The following is a 23,217-nucleotide window of genomic DNA, read 5'->3' on the forward strand; positions in this document are numbered from 1 at the left end:
TTAGGGACTTTCTGTTTTGAATTTTCCTCGGAGTTAGATATTTTTGTCATTTCACTTTTACATCATCGATAGGCACATGGGCCAGCTACTCAAAAATGAAAACAAATGTTTTGAAACAAATCGCCCGTATGAGGAGTACTGAAAACAACATGTTAAATGCCGTGTCATTTATTCGTCATATTTTGCACATATGAATAAGGGTTTATTATGTATACTGGCAATGAAAATGTATCAATATAGGGATCACTTGGTTCATCCGAAATTTTAAATCTCTGGTTACTGTGGAATCGGAAGTTTTTGGAATAAAGATAACCTTTCATATTAATACTGGACAGTTAGTTATACCTATTTGTTGTACCTTGTAGTTACTAGTAAACACAATAAATCTGTTATTTCATTGTTGTTTCTTGTAAGAAATACACCAAGCATTCCATTAGTGTCCTGTTAGGAAAAGGCAAGTTTAGTACCTTTGAATATAAAGAACATTTTCCGTTCTTCTATGCCAATCCCATACTCCCTTCGTCTTAAATCTTTTGGGAGTAAGCAACGACCGTCAGATATTTCAGAGTGATTATACTCTTGTTTCACTTTGGTTGATTTCGCAAAATTCAATCAGCTTAATTTTGCATGATTATATATAAAATATGTTATTGCTCTATATGTACTGTTGTGTGTCTTTTTGTTGATTTTCTTCAGACTTTGCATGGTTGATTTTATTTGTGTTATGATTTTGTATTACCCCTTGGTATATATCACTAGTATTGGATAAGATATTACTAAGTTGAATCCATTGTCATTTTTGAACAATAAAATATGTCTCAAATATCATTGAAATTCAGTCCATAACTAATGAAATCTTTCTCTGCATGTGAAGAAACAAAACTTTATACAGATTCTACCCACATAACAATACGGTACATAGAAGAATTTGAATGACAAAGGAAACATGCAACTAACATAGTAATGGCGCCATGTTTAATTCTTCATGGAACACTTTTTATAAGTATAGTATTTTTAAAATTATTTACCATCTGCTGTACACTGACTACACTCAACGTGAAAAAGACCTATATTTCTATTAAGTATATATGTAGTGTATACTTTTACGAACTGATATATGTTTCCATTCAACTGTTCAATGATATGTAATTGTATATAAAAAACAGTTTGAATTTAAAAACCAATGAACTCTGACTTGATGGAAATAAAAATAATATACCAATACTAGATAGGTATATGTTGCAGTTGTCTCTCTTTTCACGAAATATAATTTTAATTCTGACTCCATATATCTATGAACTCAGCCAGAGAACATAATACAATTAGTTCTATTCAAATAAGCAGTGATTTCACTAGTAATCTTATAGAAACTTTACGAAATAGTCCATAAATATAGAATAAAAAACCTTATGAAAACTTGAAGGATGGTTATATCTGGTATGTAGTTTCCTGTAATTAGATAATACTTCAGTTTTATCATGTATATCTTTTGTATAGTCATTTTATAAAATTTACTGTTTGCAAAAGTATAAATTATTCTAAATAATAGGGATGTTCTGGTACCTAACAGAAAACCCTGGCCGTTTTCGGCACAACTTTTTTGAACTTTTGGTCCTCGATGCTGTCCAACTTTGTACTTGTTTCGGCTTTCAAACTGTTGTATCTGGGCGTCACTAGTAAGTCTTGTGTGGACAAAATGCACTTCTGGCGTATTAAAATTTTAAACTTGTTGCCTTTTGTTAGCTATTATTCGTGTGTTTCTTTGTCAATTGTGTTCTATTTATTTATATTGTAGTCCTGTAATGTTGTGTTGTAATTTTAATGTTATATTTCACATGGGCATAAAAGAGGTAGGTTTGGCATGCCACAAAACCAGGTTCAACCCACCATTTTTTCCTTTAAAAATGTCCTGTACCAAGTCAGGAATATGGCCATTGTTATATTATAGTTCGTTTCTGTGTGTGTTAGATTTTAACGTTGTGTTTCCGTTGTGTCGTTTGTTTTCTCTTATTTTTGAGTGTGAATTCACATTACTATAAGACGTGTCACGGTACTTATCTATCCCAAATTCATGTATTTGGTTTTGATGTTATATTTGTTATTCTCATAGGATTTTGTCTAATGCTTAGTCCGTTTTTGTGTGTGTTACATTTTAATGTTGTGTCGTTGTTCTCCTCTCATATTTAATACTTTTCCCTCAGTTTTAGTTTGTGACCCCGATTTTGTTTTTTGTCCATGTATTTATGAGTTTTGAACAGCGGTATACTACTGTTGCCTTTATGTAGTATCAATTATTAATAAGACTAAGTGATTTTTGTCGTATAACACTCTTATCCATGTCAACTTTTGACTAATATTTAATGTTGAGTTAATCCTTTTAATCAATTTTCAACATAATCCCGACATTTTCAAACCAGTTAGAACTATCTTTGGTGTATTTTAATGCAACCATGCCCGGTTGGAACGTGGAGTATCTGGTGCTATATGAAGGGAGAGTTTTAATGTTCTACATGTTTAAGAATAGTTCTTGTAATATGTTAAACATAGTCATACCAATAAGTGTTTTCTTGACTAGAAAATTTAAATTGTCTTTGTTCAATGTTTGCTAGCATTCAACTTTTTATGTTTTTATGTTTTTAAGTACTTTTTTTATCGCTTGGTAAAGATACATCTGAAGTGTAAAACTGTAACTGATTTGATTTGTGATAAATTCTGAAAGGAACGTCTCTTGCCCTCAGTCCGACTTGTTTCTCATTTTAACTATCGAGAATAATTGCCACTCAATAAAAAGCTACCAAATTGTCATATAAAAACAATACTAAAAGTGTAACGACAGAATTATTGCATATTACTTGATATTATTTTGACTAATTTGTTTCAAAAAGCTATTTAGAGCGAAAGGAAAAAGTCTCCATGGCAAAAAGTAAAATCACAAAAATACTGAACTTAGAGGAAAATCAATTCGGAAAGGCAAAAGTCTTGTATATCAAATTATTTGAGGATGAATTGATTATTTCTCTTTGAAAATAACGCGTACACTAATTTATTTCCTTTAATGTTATACCATATATATAACTATTTAAACAATTGTGATCTGAAACGGTTATTTTGATCTAAATTGTAATTCAGTTCTTTAAAGATTGAATACGAAAATCAGTTGTAACAATTTACACCACAGTACTTAACTGATTGTGACAGAATTGTTGAACAGAACTGAATTAAGGGGACGACCATTTGATATTCTGAGGGGGGAAAAGGGAGGGGGCAGGAGGATTTGTTTTTGATCGGTTATTTATTTTTGTAAACTAAGAGGACAGATTATCCATTTTCTGCACTATTGAAGCAAGATTCTTCATTTTCATTATAGCAAGGGACTGATTATTCATTTTCTCAACTATATGATATTCGAAAACATACAATTTTTAAATGATTTGTTTATTATGGATCTTTTATATACCCAACTGTGTATACATGTATTGCATACATACATAATATTAAAGTTTGGTTGTAACTATTCTCTTTTAAAAGTATTGGCAAACACATTTCGGCGAGCGGAGCGAGGTAAATTTTTTGTTTGAAGGGGTTTGGAGCCCCTGAAGGCCCAAAAAGATATAAAACAAATGATGCAAAATCATGCTTTCTGGGTGTTCCGAAGACCCTTTCATAATCTGAAAATTCAAGTTTTGTTTTAATGATGTTTTGACACTATTTTGGTCTCAAAGCAAAATGTATAAAGTCAGTGCAAGACTTAAGTTCCTAACGACAACATCAAAAGACCAATGTACATGATAAAGCAAAAATGGAATTCACATAGTTAAGTCTGTGGCTGCTTTTTTTTTTAAAACTCCTGATCAAGTTCATAACAAAATTACTAGATTACAAAAGGAATGCAACACTAACAGAATACAGAAGGGCAATCAATGACCAAATTTAAAGACAAATGAATAAGAAACATTGTCATTGATCCCGAAAAATCAGGGCTAGGTCTGTGGGGAAACAGAACTTGCTTCTTGCAAGGCACTCGCTGTGAACACAATTTGATAAGGAGACAAGCGTTTGGTTTTGAAATTTCCTGCATGAGGCATTTGCCGCAATGTAGTTAATTAGGCCCTGTTAAAATAAATATGAGGTAAGGTTTCCTGAGACAATATACCGTAAGTTAAATGAAACCAATTTTCAGACATTTCAAGTATATTTAAATAATATTTATACTTTTATTAGTGTTTCCCGATTTTTTTAGGGAAAAAAGATGAATTTATGAAGAATCTGGTGCCATCTCATACTTTCGATTAGACCTGCTGAGTTATTTATTTTCATTACATTGCCAGTCAGGTAATTTATTTTCAAACTACCACAGAATAAACCATTTATTTTTGTGATTATCAAGGCTGAGTTATTCATTTTCGAAATCCTCCTGCCCCCCAAACTACCACAGAATAAACCATTTATTTTTGTGATTATCAAGGCTGAGTTATTCATTTTCAAAATCCTCCTGCCCCCCCAAATTACCACAGAATAAACCATTTATTTTTGTGATTATCAAATCCTCCTGTCCCCCCCAGAATATCAAATGGTCGTTCCCTAACCACAGTCCATAAGTCTTAAAATTAATCAAACGACTGAATATAGTTATCAAAGGTACCAGGCTTATAATTTGTAACGTTAGACGCGCGTTTCGTTTACATCAGACTCATCAGCTAAGCTCAGACTAAAAAAAGTTAGAAAGTCAAACAAGTATAAAGTTGAAGAGCATCGAAGACCTAACATTCCTAAAAAGTAGTGCCAAATACACCTAAGGAATCTATGCGTGGTATAAGAAAATCATTAGTATTTCGAATAATTTATACTTTTGCAAACAGTAAATTTATAAATTGACCATATAATTGGTATTTATGTCAACAGCGAAGTGCTGACTGCTGTGCTGATGATACCATCGGGGACGAAACGTCCACCAGCAGTTGCATCGACCCAGTGGTGTAAATAGTTATCAAAGGTACCAGGCTTATAATTTGTTACGCCAGACGCGCGTTTTGATTTCACAAAACTCACTAAATATGACTTTATATTTGTTTATTCAGACATTTCAGATGTGATAGGATCAAAATGACTGCTTCAGACTTAAATTCATCTGTTACACGCGCTTCAGATCCCAACTGGTTAACTAGTCCATACAAATAGGAGTATACTTACATCAAGGTGTTATCAAAACATTTTGTTTGTCAAGTAGTTGAAATCCACCACGTAATGAACAAGCCAATTTTATTTATTACTTCATTATAACAAAGAAATTCACATGCGTTAACAGATAATAATTAGAACATAATGTAATATTTACACATGTTTTATAGCAATCAATGAAGAATTCATTCGTTTTATTGTAAGCCCATTTATATCCACGATAAAATAAAGTTGGAGTGAAGTACAAATATACACATCTAATGATCGGGAATCTAACCAGATTGACATTGTAGTCGTAACTAAGAGTCTATAATTGAAATACGAATTTTTCAAACGCTTACATATTAGTAATGTGGAAATTAGCTTTTGTTTGTATGGTATTAAACTGAAATCCAAAAAGTTCTTCAAAATCTTGCCATGACATGTATGAGGAACCAAGAGTTTATAAAACATTAACATAAAGTATTTAGGTCATATGAACACATCGAATGGAATATCGCTGTTATGAATGTATGATGTTCATATGAAAATGTATTTTATTAGTGTTCTTATATATCTAATTCTATATTTTCATCATACTCTATCTAAGGACAAAATATTACATGAATGTCTTGAATTCCTAACTCAAGCAACATGCCAATTTAAATGATCCTTTTCTTGTAATAGTTCAGTAAGAACAACGCGTGCTTCTTAAACAAGTCTCATCAGGTAGTGAGGAATGGCAAATACATAAAAACATTACAAATACAAATTGAAAATCATAATGTATATACCTTATAATCTTTTCCAGTACCAAAGCACATGGTTCTGGGTAATGTCATTAAAATAGCTTAGGTACTGATTAAATGATAGTAACATATAGTCTGGTTTTGGTGATAACCATTTGACGTGGCTCTGTACTTATATATTCCGTGATTGTTCTATGGTAAAATTTTTGTATTCGAGATTTTCATTTTTGCTAATGTCCTTTGTCTGTATGCCTTTTGTGTTTCTTTGTCACATGACGTGGCTCTGTAAATATACATTCCTTCATTGTTTTATTGTGCTATGGTAAATTCTCTTTCATTTTTGCTAATGTGCTTTGTTTATATGAATTTTTGTGCTCCTTTTTACATATTTATTTGTTTTCATAGTAATTGACATTATAACACAATGTTGAATGCTGTACTTCTATTTTTGACATTTTAACCTATTATGTCTTTGTTTTGTTCACACATCATTATCAATATAATTGAATTTCATGCAACTGTCATACAAGTGAGAGGTTTAGCTAGCTATAAAACCAGTTTAAATACCCCCTTTTTTACTTAGAAAATACTTGTACAAAGTTAGGAATATGACAGTTATTATCCATTCGTTTGATGTGTTTGTGCTTTTGATGTGCCATTTGATTAGGGACTTTTCGTTTTGAATTTTCCTCGGAATTCAGTATTTTTATGTTTTACTTCTTTTATACACGATACCACCTAAAACACGACACACGTATCGGGAACTACCTTAATCAAGTTTGTCTGAGACCAAACGCTGGTGATGCCAAATAAATATTTTGTCTGAGACTAAACACTGGTGATGCCAAATAAATATTTTGTCTGAGACCAAACGCTGGTGATGCCAAATAAATATTTTGTATGAGATCAGACGCTGGTGATGCCAAATAAATATTTTGTCTGAGACCAAACGCTGGTGGTGCCAAATAAATATTTTGTCTGAGACCAAACGCTGGTGATTCCAAATAAATATTTTGTCTGAGACCAGACGCTGGTGATGCCAAATAAATATTTTGCCTGAGACCAAACGCTGGTGATGCAAAATAAATATTTTGTCTGAGACCACGCTGGTGATGCCAAATAAATATTTTGTCTGAGACCAAACGCTGGTGATTCCAAATAAATATTTTGTCTGAGACCAGACGCTGGTGATGCCAAATAAATATTTTGTCTTAGACAAAACGCTGGTGATGCCAAATAAATAATTTGTCTGAGACCAAACGCTGGTGATGCCAAATAAATATTTTGTCTGAGACCAAACGCTGGTGATGCAAAATAAATATTTTGTCTGAGACCAAACGCTGGTAATGCCAAATAAATAGTTTGTCTGAGACGAAACGCTGGTGATTCCAAATAAATATTTTAGCCATAGAGTATTTAATCCAAAGTGAATCATAGAAAACCTAAATTCGCATTAATTTTCTAAAGAAGTTTTTATCAAAGGCGTAGGTCCGGTAAGGGCTGATTTTGGCCTCAAATTTCAGGTTCATCTAACGAAATATTTTGGACACTTTTTAAACACTTAAGTGTCTATTTCAATTGATTCAATTAGTTTATGTGAAAGATTTTAAATGGTTCAGTCATTAAAAATGCTCCGATTCAAGCTTAAATATGAAAAACCTGTCAAATATGGTTTTTGTCAAAAATGTAAGTGACCGCATCCGTGTTCATCCTCAACCTTTATATATGTTATGTATTATCATCAAATACAACTTACATTTCAATATCATGAATGAACACGAATGCGGCCACTTTCATTTAAGACGGAAACCGTCTAAAATTTAACTACAATGCTAAAATTGTGAAGATTTAAGTAATTTATATAAAAAAAGAAGATGTGGTATGATTGCCAATTAGTTAACTATCCACAAAAGAATCATGACTTAATGATGTTAGTACCCGAAATGTGTGCATTGTGTTGCCAAAAACAGCCCATATTTGTGTAGCAGAAGCATTCTACTTTCCAATAAATAACTAAAAGATTACATTTTCACAATTTTGTAGTCTCGTGTCTATTCTATTGTTACAGTGAACCATTCCCACCCAAAACCGCTTTGGTCAATTGTCGGTAACGACAATTTTGGTGGAGACTTACTTTATCAAGCAGCACAGAGCTAGATTCCCCAACGTTATTGAAAATTAATTACCAAATCTTGATTGACCCAAAAGAGCTGCATGATAACTGGTGGATGACCCGGGCCCTGAAAAAATAGACACGAGACTAGAATGATATATAGTTTTATAGCACACCAGAAGTCTAAATCCTCATTTGAATATATAAACAAACATACATATATAAATAAACAAACACAAATACAATTAGTTCCGTTAACCTACTAACCTAATATTTTCTGTTATGATTTGACATAGTTAATCTGATTATAAAATCTGATGACTGACCATGAACTATAGGGATTAACTTGTAATTCGTATTAAAGCATATTTCTAATATTTTCAGTTCGCAGAAAAATAGTTGTCAAAAATAAGATAGTAAATAGTTATCATTTGTGATCAATTATTTATTTCAAATAAGTTGTTACCTTTGATAAAAATTGTGAGAAATTAAAATGCAATAAATTAAGAAGATAACGAGACTACAATGATATATAGTTTTATTGCACACCAGAAGTGTTAAACCTGGCTGCAACGTTTTCTTATATACCACCCTACGTCCGTCTCTATGTTTACAAGGTTTTTGATACATCCCGTTCTTAAAGATGTATTAGGCAATTTTTCTCTTCAGATAAAGGATTCCAATCTTGTTTCTTATCCTGCTTAATTGTGCACATCCTTTAGCTCTAAGCCTGTTATATATCTTTTTTTAATACTTTAATTTGTTATTGTATTTATGATTTATGAAACTCAGTTTGCTATGTTTTCTAACACGTTCTCCAGCCAAAACCTCAAAATATAAATGTAGAAAAATAATGTCTTACAATACAACAAAAAACCTGTTCACTACGAAAAAAAAACCCCAACCAGACAGATAAATACAGGCGCGGACCAAGCCCCCGGACCCTCCTTTTGGATCCGCCAATGTTCTTGTAAGAAGTTGCTTGATTATTGGGCAACATTTGACTGTCATTTAATGTTTTCTCCATTTTCAAGCATTTTCTCCCAATTGATTATCTGTGATACGCCATTTATTACCATATTCACCAGCTCTACTTCAGTATGTCCTAATCTGTTGGCATTAGAAATATCCACAATCCCAAGATGAGACTCTGTGTCGACTCCACGATGACCGCGAGCCTGAAGACCCAGTTGGCTTAACTTTTCTTTAAAATCATGATGAAAAGAGAAAAGAGGTATTTTGACGAGACAGCCTGCTCGTAATCCAGTGCCAATATTTGAAGGACATGTTGCAATGTAACCCAGGTGATCGTTATACATGAATTCTTTTCCTTCACAGCCAAGCTCTGTTTCGAGTGCGTTTAATAAATCCACAAATCGTTTAAAAACACCTTGCATATTAGCTCCTTCTTCCATTGAAATGACTCTGACGTGATCTTCCTCGTTAACCCAAACAAACGCATTCTTATTTTTATTGTGATATATGCCTCTCGCATCTGGCCAGTCCCTATAGATTGCAGACGAAGAGTGTAAAGGAGAGTTGGTATCCTGAAAAAGCATCCCTCTAAAACGTAACTCTGTTTCCATTTCTACCGACATCCCATTTGGTTTCGATATATAAGAATAAGAACCTTTAAGTGGGAAGTAATCCCCTTCCAAATCTCCACTGAGTTTTGATAAAGAATTTACAATAGTTTTCTCAACTGACCTTCTGTCATCAAATGGAATTGCAGGAGACAGTCTGTATCCCCCGATAGACCGCCCAGTGCGGACACGACAGGTTAAAACATACTTCTTAGATGGGTCAATATTTTTATCAAATACCTGTGAATAATCTAAATTACTTATGTGTTTAGTAAATGGCAAGCATTTAGCATGTCTTCTATTAATTACAGGATCGAACAATTCTGCAAACATTTGATAGCTTTCCTCATCTCCCGCTACGATGCCGCATGTTTTAATATGAGGATGGCTTGGATGATCAATTCCAGTTTTAATACATTGAATAAAAGAAACTCCTAAAGCTGTTTTCTTATTCCTAAGTTTCTTATATAGATCGGGATTTGCCCATAAAACCTCTGCCATGTAGTTCTTATGATTGGAAAGGTCTGGTATTTCTTCTGGTAAATTGCCTAATGAAAATTCTTCTGGTAAACTTGATACAGCGTTATCCATTTTACTTTTTTAGTGTATCATTAACTGTATTGTTCCTGAATTAAGATTGAATATTTACTTTATTTGCAGAAAAACATCAAATTTTCAAATATTAAATTAGTGAAATACAATAATAAATGTGTTTAGCTATATTACATACAACAGCCTGCTACACTCTCCTCTTCCAAAAAAAATATACGAAAGTGACTGTGTGATCATATGAAACAACAACAACAACAAATGAAAATATAGAACAAAAAGACAAATAGCTCCAATACTACTTCAGTCAATTTGTTACGGGATATATGATAATATCTTTCGCAATGACAAACTGTTTTTCTGAAATTTCTATATAATTCTCTTTATGTATTTTATATGAGTCACAAATCATAAAGATATGTTATAATTTGCAGTAATGGTACCAAATGATTTATTATCATTCCGACCAAAACGATTATTAAGCTTTATATTGTTTTTGTGTATTCACAGGTTTTAAGGCAGATTATTATGAAAGTTTCCCAGGAAATAATGAATTTGAAAGTCAGAAATATGTGTTTAAATTTTAAACACTTGAAGATATGTTAATGTTTTAATCTCCACGAAACAGTTACACCATTCGTTATTGCTGTTGTTCTCAAATATTTTATATAACTTGTATTATTTGGTCAATCGTTCATCATTTCGTTTTTGATAAACGTGGATAAAGGGTCATAGATGGTAGCTGTAATTGAAAATTTCACCTACTAGTATTATTATAAGAGTGAAATCTCTCAAAACCAACTCTAAAGGCTATGTTTGGACTATAAATTTCGCTCGTCTTTGAATTGATATAAGAACTACAAACAGTTTCAGGGGTATTACCTTTGTGACTAAGGTTCGAATAAACATCTATTTTGAGACCTATTCTGTTCTGTTTATTTACCTCGTGATTACAGACAAAATATCCACCAATTAAGATCGTTAATTAAATGCTTTATACATTCGTTATTTAAATGTATTATGCATAGAATGTTCCATGAACACCACATCACTAATATTTTAAAAATATCCAACACCAAAATTAAAAGAATCAGTTACAGTTACAGTTATCTTTTGCACTCCGAAAACGAATAAGTTTGACCCAGGTCCATTAGGAAAATATTTCACCATATCCCTAACCTTAACCAATACCATTACCCCGACCCTAATCCTAACCTTTGACCTGATATCAACCTTTATATAAAAGGCTACATACAATGTGAATTTTAAGAGAATAACAACAAATAGGAGTCAACTGATAATTTTCGTCACTTAATTTTCTTGTAGATCTAGCCTTGATGATCATGATTTTTTTTGGAAACAGGCTCTAATAAACTGTTATTATTTCAAGACAATTAAAGAATTCAAAGTTTATACCTATTGCATTATATTTGTCAAGACTGAAAACAAAACAAAAAATGAACAAAAAAACCAAAGAAAAAAAATGGTAAAGATTATGTTGTCAACTCAAAAAGATTATTTAATTGAGGGCACAGTCTGGAGTGAAATAACCTTTAACGGTTGACATTATCCGATACTTATCGCTTCAAGGGGCCATACTTGTTTTATAAACCCGATGTAGGCGCTAAAGGAATATTGCTACACATAAATGGAAAGTTCTCAATGACGAAAAGAAGTCTACCGACGAAAAATAACACAGTTGGTTCCTATTTAGTTTTCTGTTGAAAAACACACCCTGCCGACGAACCAAATATGTTATTAATAAAACATTATATCGTAATGACGATGCCAGTTATAGTGTACCATATATTTGATTCAAGAGAGATTTGTCACAATGGGTCGTCCCTTCCAAAAACAAGCAATAATGTCTTGTCTTTGCATTGGCGGTTCTGATTGTTGTAACTAATTTGGACTTATTCCTTCGACATGTCTTTAAGATTGGAATGAAGCATACAACGAAGCGTTAAAAGTATAAAAGTCAAAAGTTTATGCTGTTGCATGAGGAGTTCTTAAGGGAGTTGTTTGTAAGGCATTTGGCTTTTGGCAGACCAAGCAATATGTAACCTGCGTATCCAGAAAGCTGAAGGAAGATTCAGCCTTCCATCCTTGTTTGAAATTACACAGGATCATACACTTGACACATGTTTGTTCTGGGTGTCCTCTTTATTAACTGTTAATGGAATATCTATATATATTGGTTGCCATATGAATTGTGAAAAAAATAAACTCCTTTATCTAGCAGTATATACAATGGCATTAAGAAACAAACACTTTTATTGTTCGGGACTGTCCGAAGGGACAACAAGATAAATTGTCATGGAGTGCTTTTTATCCTGATTTTCAACAATGACCTCACAAAATTAACCCACTCGGAAAGAGTCTCTATGTTTTCGTATTCACTTTTTATCCAATGTCTTGCATAAATATTCACATACTCCAGAAGTGTTTTCCTCTCATAGTTGATGTGTTTCCCTCGGTTTCAGTTTGAGACCCGAAATTTATTTTCGCTCAATCGATGTATGATATTTGAACAGCGGTATACTACTGTTGTCTTTATTTAAAAACGTGGTTTCAGTTTATGGATTCTAACACACGGTATTTCGGCACCTTAACTAGCACATTTCAAAGAAAATTATTCTTGGCATATTCAAGATTACCAGGTATGACATGACATGCTGATTCATTAAACATGAATGGGGAACTTGCAAAGATGAAATCAAGTGGTTTTCACAAGAAGTCGACTTCATATGTTAGTAGTGAAACTCATAATATTTGTTGTATAGGTACAAGAGTTTATTTGTATACTAGTATCTTATTTTTTAAAAGAGAGGAATTTAAGTTTTCTCAGATTTATTCAAGTAATCAAGAACTTTGTCTGGTATTCAGTCTGAACGAAAAACTGATATGAAACTTTTGCAATAGCCTTTATCCAAAATGATAGCTGTATGTTTGAATTGTTTAGAATGGAATTTGTGACGGGGGTTTCCAACATATTTGTACAAAAAATGTCGTATTTAATAACGACATAAACATTTTTTTACTATCTTCGTGTCTTCACAACAAAATTATACGAATTAAGATCAAAAGTACTCTCCAAATCTAAAAATATAGCCCTCATGATTTGTACAATATCAGTATTTGTTAAAAAGTCATATAAATGATTATTAAGGGCAGCGAGGCATGAATGTGCATGCCTCAAACATTATTTTGAATAATAGGTTATTCAATTTTAAACAAATTTAGAATTTAACAGCAATGTTCATTTTTTTTAAAGACAAGTTTATAAATATCAGTATGACGATTTATGCCCCATATAATAATTGACAAACTAACGCAGTCTTTCAAATACTTTTGTACATTTTCTAAATTTTATGGTAAGATCAAAGCATCATATAGACCAGAGAAAAAGATCAGCTACTTGATATTTGTTATAATAAGATAGGCAAATCTCTAATATTTTGATTTACTAACAAACTTTAAAAGGTTGAATTAAAAAAAAAATCGACGTAATAAGATTGAAATGTCATGTTCTTTGAAACAGACGTGTTGATGTACTTAAGTGTTAAACGTTCGATTGTTCTTTTAAAAGGAATTATTGCTTAAAAAAAACCTGTTATTGAAATGTTTATCTTGCTCAAGGGAAGATATTTTCTAACTCGTTTCTTAAATCTTACACCAATTCGCTACTGCTTAGTCATTTGTTATTTAACCCACCACGGATACCAGAATTAAAATGTTGTGATCCAGACGCGCGATTCGTATACAAAGTACTTATAAGTGACGCTCGAATCAAAAATGATAAAAAGACCAAATAAAGTATGAAGTTAAAAGGCACTGAGAACCAAAAACTCCGAAAGGTTTTGCCAAATACAGGGGGAGGGATGCTTGGGATGAAAGGTCAAATAAAAACGACGGAACTTTGTGTCATAACTTACAAAAGCTTCATTATTCTTTTTATCTACCAATATTAAGACAACGAGAAATTTGGCGTCAACCTCCAGAAGTAAAAAAAAAACAACTAGTAAATATGCTGTTTTCCGCCTAGCACGAGGCAATAGGGAAATGGATCAATGAAAATGTTTTCCGCCTAGCACGAGGCAATAAGGAAATGGATCAAAGAAAACTGGAAAAACATATTGTCCAGGTAGGATGGTCTGTCTTCCTACGTACTGTACTTTAATCAACTAGTACGTTAAAAATCCGACCCACCGTGTTTGACAAGTACAAAGCAGAGTTCAAATTCAAATCGCATAAAAACTTCTTATCAAAAAATATTTTTATTTACGAACAATGTTATCATATTAAAATATTTTTAATGATAATTTCTATTTTTCTGTAAAATTGCAAAATTAATCGCAAACTTTGTTTGGTTTTTAAATTATTGTATTGTGTGCCAATTTTTGAGAAAAAAGTCATACATGAACTAGAAAAGGTAATTTGTAAAATTTTACAAAATTTGATTTGTTAGATACTTGACATTCAATTTGAGTTAACAGACCAGAAAGATTATATAATGTGTTTTCGAATGATATATGATATAGGGATATAATATGTGACTTCATGAAAGTCACTTACTAACATATTTAAAAAAGGTAATTCGCCTACTAAACGATACGTTTTTTTTATATTAGTATTACTTGAAAGGTAAATATTTATGCAGGAAGATAATGTTAATGTATGTCTGATGTATAAAACAGCATCGATTCCCTTCAAGGCGTTTAAATAATTAAAATGCTAATTTTTCATATGTATATAAATTTCATAAAGTGCAAAGTAATCAATAAAACCAGGCTTACAATTATGTACGTTATTAGTGACGCTCAAATAATAGTTAGAAGGCAAAATAAAGTAATGAATATTTAATGTCTACTATAAAAAAAAATACTTATGTTCTATAACTTATGTTTTTTAAAGCATTACATTTCCACTAGAATGTCACACGAATGTATAAAAAAACACATTTTAAAAATTTTAAGTTTATAGCTGTATCCATTAGTTATATAGGGACGTTTGAAAAAAACAACATAAAAAGTAGAGAAATGGTAGGTATTCATTAATCTATAAGAATACCATGTCATCTAAATAAGTTATTTTCAAATTTATCAAAAATTTATCATATTAAGGTAAGTGTGTGAAATTTTATACAGACGTGCAAAATAGTTTATTCTAATTGTCAAATTATTGGGAATTAGCTTAACAATGTAATTTTTTGGATATCAAAAAGAAAAAAGAAATAAAAAAATATCTGCAGTTTACTTAATATGACTTTATATTTTTGGGACCAATAAAGGCAACAGTAGTATACCGCTGTTCAAAACTCATAAATCCATGGACAAAATATCAAATCGGGGTAACAAACTAAAAATGAGGGAAACGCATTAAATATAAGAAAACAACGACACAACATTAAAATGTAACACACACAGAACCGGACTAAGCATTAGACAAAATCCTATGAGAATAACAAATATAACATCAAAACCAAATACATGAATTTGGGATAGATAAGTACCGTGACACGTCTTATAGTAATGTGAATTCACACTCAAAAATAAGAGAAAACAAACGACACAACGGAAACACAACGTTAAAATGTAATACACACAGAAACGAACTATAATATAACAATGGCCATATTCCTGACTTGGTACAGGACATTTTTAAAGGAAAAAATGGTGGGTAAAACTGACAAAACATTTAACAATTTTGCACATTTCTCAATAGCTTTCTCCAGCGTAGGCATGGATACTAGAACAGCTATAAACTGAAAATGATAAAGATTTAAGTAACAATAAACTGACTGGAATGACACTTTAAAAACGGAAGTGTACCGCTGTTAAAAAGTCATAAATCGATTGAGAGAAAACAAATCCAGGTAACAAACTAAAACCAAGAGAAAGACACCTTCTTTCAGAGAAAAACAACAATGAAACAACAGAAACACCGAAGTGCAACAACAACAAATGCCAATGCAACATAGAAACGAACTATTAGATAACAACAGCCATATTCATGACTTGCTGGCTTTGATACGTTTCTCTCAGTTTGAGTTTGTAACCCGGATTTGGTTTTTCTCTATCGATTAATGAATTTCGAACAGCGGTATACTACTGTTGCCTTTATTGCTATAGGAAAAGTAATAAGTATTCAATAATACTTAAAACGAATGTAATTGCTTTAGCGATGTTTCCAGAAAACTACTGATAAATAGAGACAATGTGTTTACATCAATGAGACAGAACCCACAAAATACCGACATAATGTTAAAAGTCAACTTAGGGTTTTCACTCTTTGGCACCATATTTAGTTTAGGATATTTGTTCATCGATTTCTTCATCTTCTGTTGTCCCTGTTTTTTTTTTATTATCTAGACGGAAAGTTGTTTTCTCATGATACTACAGTATACACATTTAAAATCATTAACACTTCCTTTTTAATTATACCTGTATATTGATTCTTTTAGCATTTATTTTTCAATAGCTACGAATGTTAAAATCAAAGGAAAACAACAAAATTAAGGGAAAGACCTTAAGAAAGCCCCCTAAAATTAAGTCTAATGGAGTATGTTATTACAGGAAACACTGATAATTATTGACAAAAGGAATTGTACTATGATAAGTGTTATTATAAAAAATACATATTTCTACAAATTTGTACATAAACCTGAAATATCGTTAAATTTTTTTCGAAAAAAGATACTTACTGAATGCTAATCTTCATACAGTATTCCAGAGCAAATATTAATTTTTCTTTATAACAGCACGGATGTAAGACCTTAGCTAATAAACTAAGTAAGTCTAACCTACAAATAGGATACATTAAAAAAAAATGCTTCATTGATCAAGCAAAAAATGATCTGCATAGTTCATTGAGTCAATGCATAACTAATAGACCAGCATTTTCACGAAATAGCGATTAGTCTTTTATTGTACAGGTACATAAAGCGTTCATGTTTTTTTAATTTTTATTTTGTAAATTTGGTAAAGTAAGCAATCAATTATTACCTTACAATCTGTAAAATTATACTCTTACCCTATATGACAGTAAAAGTGTTCATCATTAAGTACGACCAGATATTTCAACAAGAATAGGAACTCATATCATATATGCATAATCCGGCGATCAATTCTAAACTTATATTCTGTGCTAAATAAATCACTGAAAAAAATCTGTAATAAAGATATAAACAAAAAAGACACGTAGTAACCATATTGCACACAGGATAAACATTTCCTGTTATTGACAAATTTGTCAAATTTTGATCTCAGTCGTTCTTCCTCATAGCCCTGTGCATGTGAATTTTGAGATAAAAAGTAAATTGGCAAAATACTGCACTCAAAGGAACCTTTAAAACGACAATCCTTCAGCATTAAATGGAAAAATTAAAGAGCTCAACTGTCACACTTGCCCCGGCACACGTAGAAAAATAGTATAAAAATAAGCTCCGTATTATCGAGGGAAACGTGTATGCTATTTCCCTAGATTCGGGTACTCTTAACAGTTATAAATTCGAGCCTAAGTCGTGACTATTAAGAATATTTGAAAGTATGACTTATATACAGGCATCATTGTGCTAGTGGTATCAAGTATGAAAAAAGAGACGCAATATATTGATTAATTTTCTTAATTTAAACTTGTTGATTAACTTGTAATATAAAAAACAGGTAAAAAGACTGGGACATAGCACAGGAATTCAAACCGGATCAAAACCGGATACATGGATAGAGTAAGTGTGTTTTGTTATGCATGCGTCACCTGTCATCCATATAAAGACTTCGTCACAAATGTGACGTCAGGAAATAGAACAATATCGGTAAATATTTAGATTTAGAGACCAATAAATGAAAGTGGCGTTAAGAAATCTAATACCACGAAACATGTTTCAAATTCTTATGAGTTAATGCATTGACACATTGTACCGAAAACCAATTCGTGATTGCAACCGTAAAACTAAATTAATTGTCGACTTCAATTCTTCTTCCTCATTAACTTCATTCAGGAGTTTTTATGTTAAAACAGTCCTATTTATGAATGTTGTTTAATGTAAACATGCGCGGAATGTATTAGTTGATATATATATATATATATGTACATAAACGGCGTACGCCGCATCCGGTTACAGGATATATAATAACTAAGCAATTATAACATCAATAGTTTGCCTATGTTCAAATCTTAGAATTAATCTATTAAGAATATACCAAAAAATGAGACAATTCGTTTCTCTTTTAATGCAAACATCATCAGTATAGCGAAAAGTAAAATCACAAAAAATACCGAACTCTGAGGGAAATTCGAAACGGAAAGTCCCTAATCAAATGGGAAAATCAAATGAAAACACATTAAACGAATGGACAGCAACTGTCATATTCATGACTTGGTACAGGCATTTTCAAATGTAGGAAATTGTGGATTGAACCTTGTTTTATAGTGCTAAACCTCTGACTTGTAGGGTATTCACATCACATTCCATTATATTGACAACGATGCGTGAACAACATGTCACAAATAGGGATACAACAACAACTCGAACCCCACCAAAAACTGGGGGTTATTCCAGGTGCTCCGAAGGGGTAAGCAGATCCTGCTCCACATGTGGCACCGGTCGTATTGCTCAAGTTATAAAACACCGGTAAATAGTCCAATTCGGTAGGTCACAATCGTGAAAAGGGAACGGGATTGTAATTACGACATAAGGAACATATCCGATATCATCTGTATAACGGATATTCATTCAGTCAACAGTCAACCAACTCGTGATGGCGTCCGTAAATTTAACGAATCCATACGAGATTGTTCGCACTTTTACAAAATGTCACAATATGGAAAAGTACAGAATCGAAAAAATAACAGTTCAGAGCTACCCAATTATTATTATATCTGTGTGTCGCAGAATGTGCAAACATTTGGCTAGTGAGTTGAGAAACACATTAATCGTAACTGTCAACATATATATGCGATAGGGACCTTAAAAGTAGGCACTGTCGATTTAAGTCGCACTTCCTGATACATGTACCTCTTTTGTTTTTTTTATGTGTAAGGAGCACAACCCTCCGTATCAAAAAATCCAGGAATGTCGTATAATACCTAAGAGATGCACACGCAACATAAAGGCACTGCTGGAATGTTGCAATTACTTTTATGTCTTTTTCGGTCAAATTTCTATTCAACTGTTTGGCACGTACATATCCTTGACATTTAAATATTCCTGATAATGGTAAATGATGAAGAAAGCGTTAAACTCATAAACTTATAAAGCGTTGTTTTCATTTTTGCTACACAGAAAGGAAAAATTTACAACAAGGCAATTAAAATTATTTCTTTTGGCGTAACTCTGAGTTCTTAATCGACCCTTTTAGTCAATGTCTAGATGTAAGTCAAGATATGAAGCAGACGTACATTATCTTATTTATTTTCAATGTATCTATAGTATCCCCCTTAAGGTAGCACAATACAAAGATTTTTCATCCCCAATCAGACATCTTTAAACTGATGTAATTCCACTCATCTTTCTTTAAATTTTATAAATGAGGCACCAAAAGAAAGAAGAAGGATTAATCTTTCAAATTGTGATAATTTCATTATGACATAATTATTACATAATTAATTGTTATGTAATTAGTTGCCATATTGCGATGTCCATACTTGAATGAATTTAGCTTCTTTGTTATTCATAGCACCCCAAATTTTTTCATAGATTCTTGTTCAACACAGTTTGACCTCCAAAACTGTGTCTCAGATTTTTCCTATTGTATTTCATTCTCTCATAAATCTTCAATGAAGTTTGCAACATCAATTCATAAGAGACCACTAAATTCAATTGGGTATAAAATTTATTCTATTGATGTTTTTGGAAATCTGAGACACAGTTTTGGAGGTCAACCTGTGTTGTACAAGAATCTATAAAATATTTTGGGATGCTGTGAAGAACAAAGACGCTAAATTCATTCAAGTGTGGACATCACAAGATAGCAACTAATCAATTATGTAATAATTATGTCATAATGAAATTATCACAATTTCGAAGATTAATCTTTCTTCTTTCTTTTGGTACCTCATTTATAAAATATAAAGAAGGATTAAATGAATTACATCAGTTTAAAGTTGTCTGATTGGGAGTTTAAAAATCTTTGTATTGTGCTACCTTAAGTTCAATTCAATTGATGTGATCATCATAGTCATTAAACTTTAAATTAGTCAATGATAGGACATCGTCTATAAAATACCAAGTTTTCTTAAAAGGACTGTGAAAAGTCGGGCCACACATCATGCCCACAACAGTTATATGTGTTTAGATACTATAATTTTCATTAAAATATATTATACACATAAAAATTGTTAACCAAATAATATATTAAGGTTTGAATGGAAACTCCTTCATTTTTGTTTTTTTTTTAATTTTGCCTTTTAATTTTTATTCTTTTTATCTAAGCACCTCATTACTCTCTATTTATTTTGGACTATTTTTTCTCTATTCTGTAATGCCTCAGTCACGCTAGACGACGATTGCACCACGGTCACAGCGATCTTAAAAAAATCAGATCGTGGTGAGGTAGCGGATTAAGCGGCATGAAAATGTAAATTTTCGTTGTTTTCGCAATGCTTCTATGTCCTCGTTACGCTTCTACAAGGACCCAGCTACGATTATACCACATTCTCACCACGCCCATCCTGTGACCTCACTACGAGTATCACTATCTTAATACGCTCGTCTCATTCTCACTACGAACATGTTGGCCCTTTATTCTGTAGGTTTTACTTATTATTTTTCTATTTTTTAAAAGTAAAATAACAAAAAAACCGAACTCCTAGGAAATCCCAAAACGGAGAGTTCGCAATCAAATGGCATAATCAAAACCTTAAACATACGAAACGAATGGATAGCTGGCATACTATTGACATTTTCTTGTGTAGAAAATGGTGGAATAAACCTGGTTTAATGAAACCCCAATCCACACCCTCATATATACGTAAATGGGATAAAAGCACAAACAACAAAAGCTACAAAATAAAAGGTATTTACTTTGAATCATACTCAGTTTATCTTTTCCCATAACTTTACAATTTGAATTGTCTGGTGTATCCAATTTTTGGAAAAAAGCATGCCCGTTCTATGATTACTGTCAACTTCAGATGTTGGCATTTATTATGCATCGAGTGCAATAAGAAAAACATTCATCATGAATTATACTTTGGACCAGCTTAAAAATCATCAAGTCATCATATTTCTTTGAAAACAGTGTGAGTAAATTTAAAGAAAAAATATAGCCACAAGTTTTAATTCATTTACAAAAGAAAGTTGCATGTTTATCTTTATTATCCAACAAAATATATCATTAGGTTAGCAATGAACCTCAGACATCATCAAACTTAGTTAATACATACACAAAACATTATGAAACAAGTTAAAATCAAATAAAAGGAATACTTTTAATGCAGTTTTCGCCTCTACTTATGGAAACACTCAATCTTAATTCAATGCTTTCTCATTTTAATTTGTTACTTAATTACAAAGTAAGACTTTTCAGTTACAGCAGTTATTGACACAGAATATATTGACAGCACTTTCGATACCAACATAATATTAAATTTACAACACGATCAAAAGTGTAATTGATTAAGAAGAAACTGATATTTTGCAAAATAAGATTAGTTTTATTGCGTTTTCGGTTTTCTCGAATGTAAAGCACGTAGTTTTTGTTTATAAATGGAACTTTTAATAAATGTTTTATAATAAATTTTTGATATTATTGTATTCTCATATAACTCAACCTACACACACGACAATGCAATCAAATAAATATTTCATATTTGCATATACCGAATCCTTTGAACGCATATTTTGTGGTTATAAGTCTAAACCTGAACATAACCAAAAGTGAGGGGAAAAAAGCTAAAAGTTTCAGATTAAGAGCACAAGATAAAAACTTTTCGTTTTGCATCCTGAAAGTAATATACATTTGATGTTATCAATAACAACAACAAAAATGAAATGTGTGGAGTAAATCTACTTCAGCAAAAGGAGAAATGCTTCATTATGAAATGAAATACCTGTATAAGTAAACGAATATGGAATCACATAAATAACTGTCTTCAAGAATTAACAAAAATATATCAATCTCCACGTACACCATCCTTTGGATCAACACATGATGGTCGAAATTTTGATATTCTTTATATATATACTACGAGTTGACATTTTATGAACGCTGCCTGTGAAGTAAGCAGAATTTCAGTTTACTATTACCACAAGTGGTGAACATATTTTTAAAACAATTGAAATCAGTGACTTGTAGCAGAGAGAAACTTTTGAAAAATGGATGGACTTACATTGAGAACTATTGATATCTAATTAATGACCATCTTCTATGATAATATGTTGCAAAACTTCGACATCATAGCACATTTATAGATATACGAAGATATATACCTACTTTTACTTACGGGAATGAAATATCAAAATTAGTATTAAACCAGAAGCAGACACTGAATATCAGATTTTAATCAACAAATTTACAAACAGTTTATATTGTTGATTACATTTAAATACAATGACTGCTACCTCTTTTGTATTAGTTATTTTGAAAATATTCATACCGTATAAGTCATGATTTTCAAAACTAGAATCATGTTGTTTTGCAAACTTATATTCAGCACCTCCTCACTTGAACAGCACTTAATTCCATAATAGCATTTAAGATTAAATCGAAATTAACATAGTCAACAATTGGTTTGAAAATATGCAAATTTGAAATAACGAGTAGCAATATTTTTCGACCAAAACACTAATAGCTAATATGAGATTATCTAAAACTCTAAAATTGCAATTTTTAATATCACTAATTTATAATTACATAATTTTACCTGAGACTGTCATACAAGTGAGAGTTTTAGCTCTATAAAACCAGGTCCAATCTACCATTTTCTACATTTGAAAATGCCTGTACCAAGTCAGGAATATGACAGTTGTTGTCCATTCGTTTGATGTGTTTTGTCATTTGATTTTGTGATTAGGGACTTTCCGATTGAATTTTTCTCGGAGTTCAGTATTTTTGTGATTTTACTT

At 31.7% G+C, this 23,217-nt stretch overlaps 1 protein-coding gene across 2 annotated transcripts; it reads right to left on the reverse strand.

Moving 5' to 3' along the window:
• Nucleotides 1-8,167: 8,167 nt before the first annotated feature.
• LOC143071190 (creatine kinase M-type-like) lies at nucleotides 8,168-17,357 on the reverse strand. Of its 2 annotated transcripts, XM_076245356.1 has the most exons (3): nucleotides 17,184-17,346; nucleotides 16,855-16,953; nucleotides 8,168-10,228 (listed from the first exon to the last, which is right to left on the reverse strand). In XM_076245356.1, the coding sequence occupies exon 3, from the start codon at nucleotides 10,191-10,193 to the stop codon at nucleotides 9,027-9,029; it is 1,167 nt and encodes a 388-aa protein (XP_076101471.1). In that variant the 5' UTR covers nucleotides 10,194-10,228; nucleotides 16,855-16,953; nucleotides 17,184-17,346; the 3' UTR covers nucleotides 8,168-9,026. The 2 variants fall into 2 exon arrangements, with proteins under 2 accessions (XP_076101471.1, XP_076101470.1); XM_076245355.1 differs by lacking the exon at nucleotides 16,855-16,953 and having other exon boundaries at nucleotides 17,184-17,357.
• Nucleotides 17,358-23,217: the final 5,860 nt, after the last annotated feature.

The sequence above is a fragment of the Mytilus galloprovincialis genome, chromosome 4 (genome assembly GCF_965363235.1).
Source record: "Mytilus galloprovincialis chromosome 4, xbMytGall1.hap1.1, whole genome shotgun sequence".
NCBI classification, from domain to species: domain Eukaryota; kingdom Metazoa; phylum Mollusca; class Bivalvia; order Mytilida; family Mytilidae; genus Mytilus; species Mytilus galloprovincialis.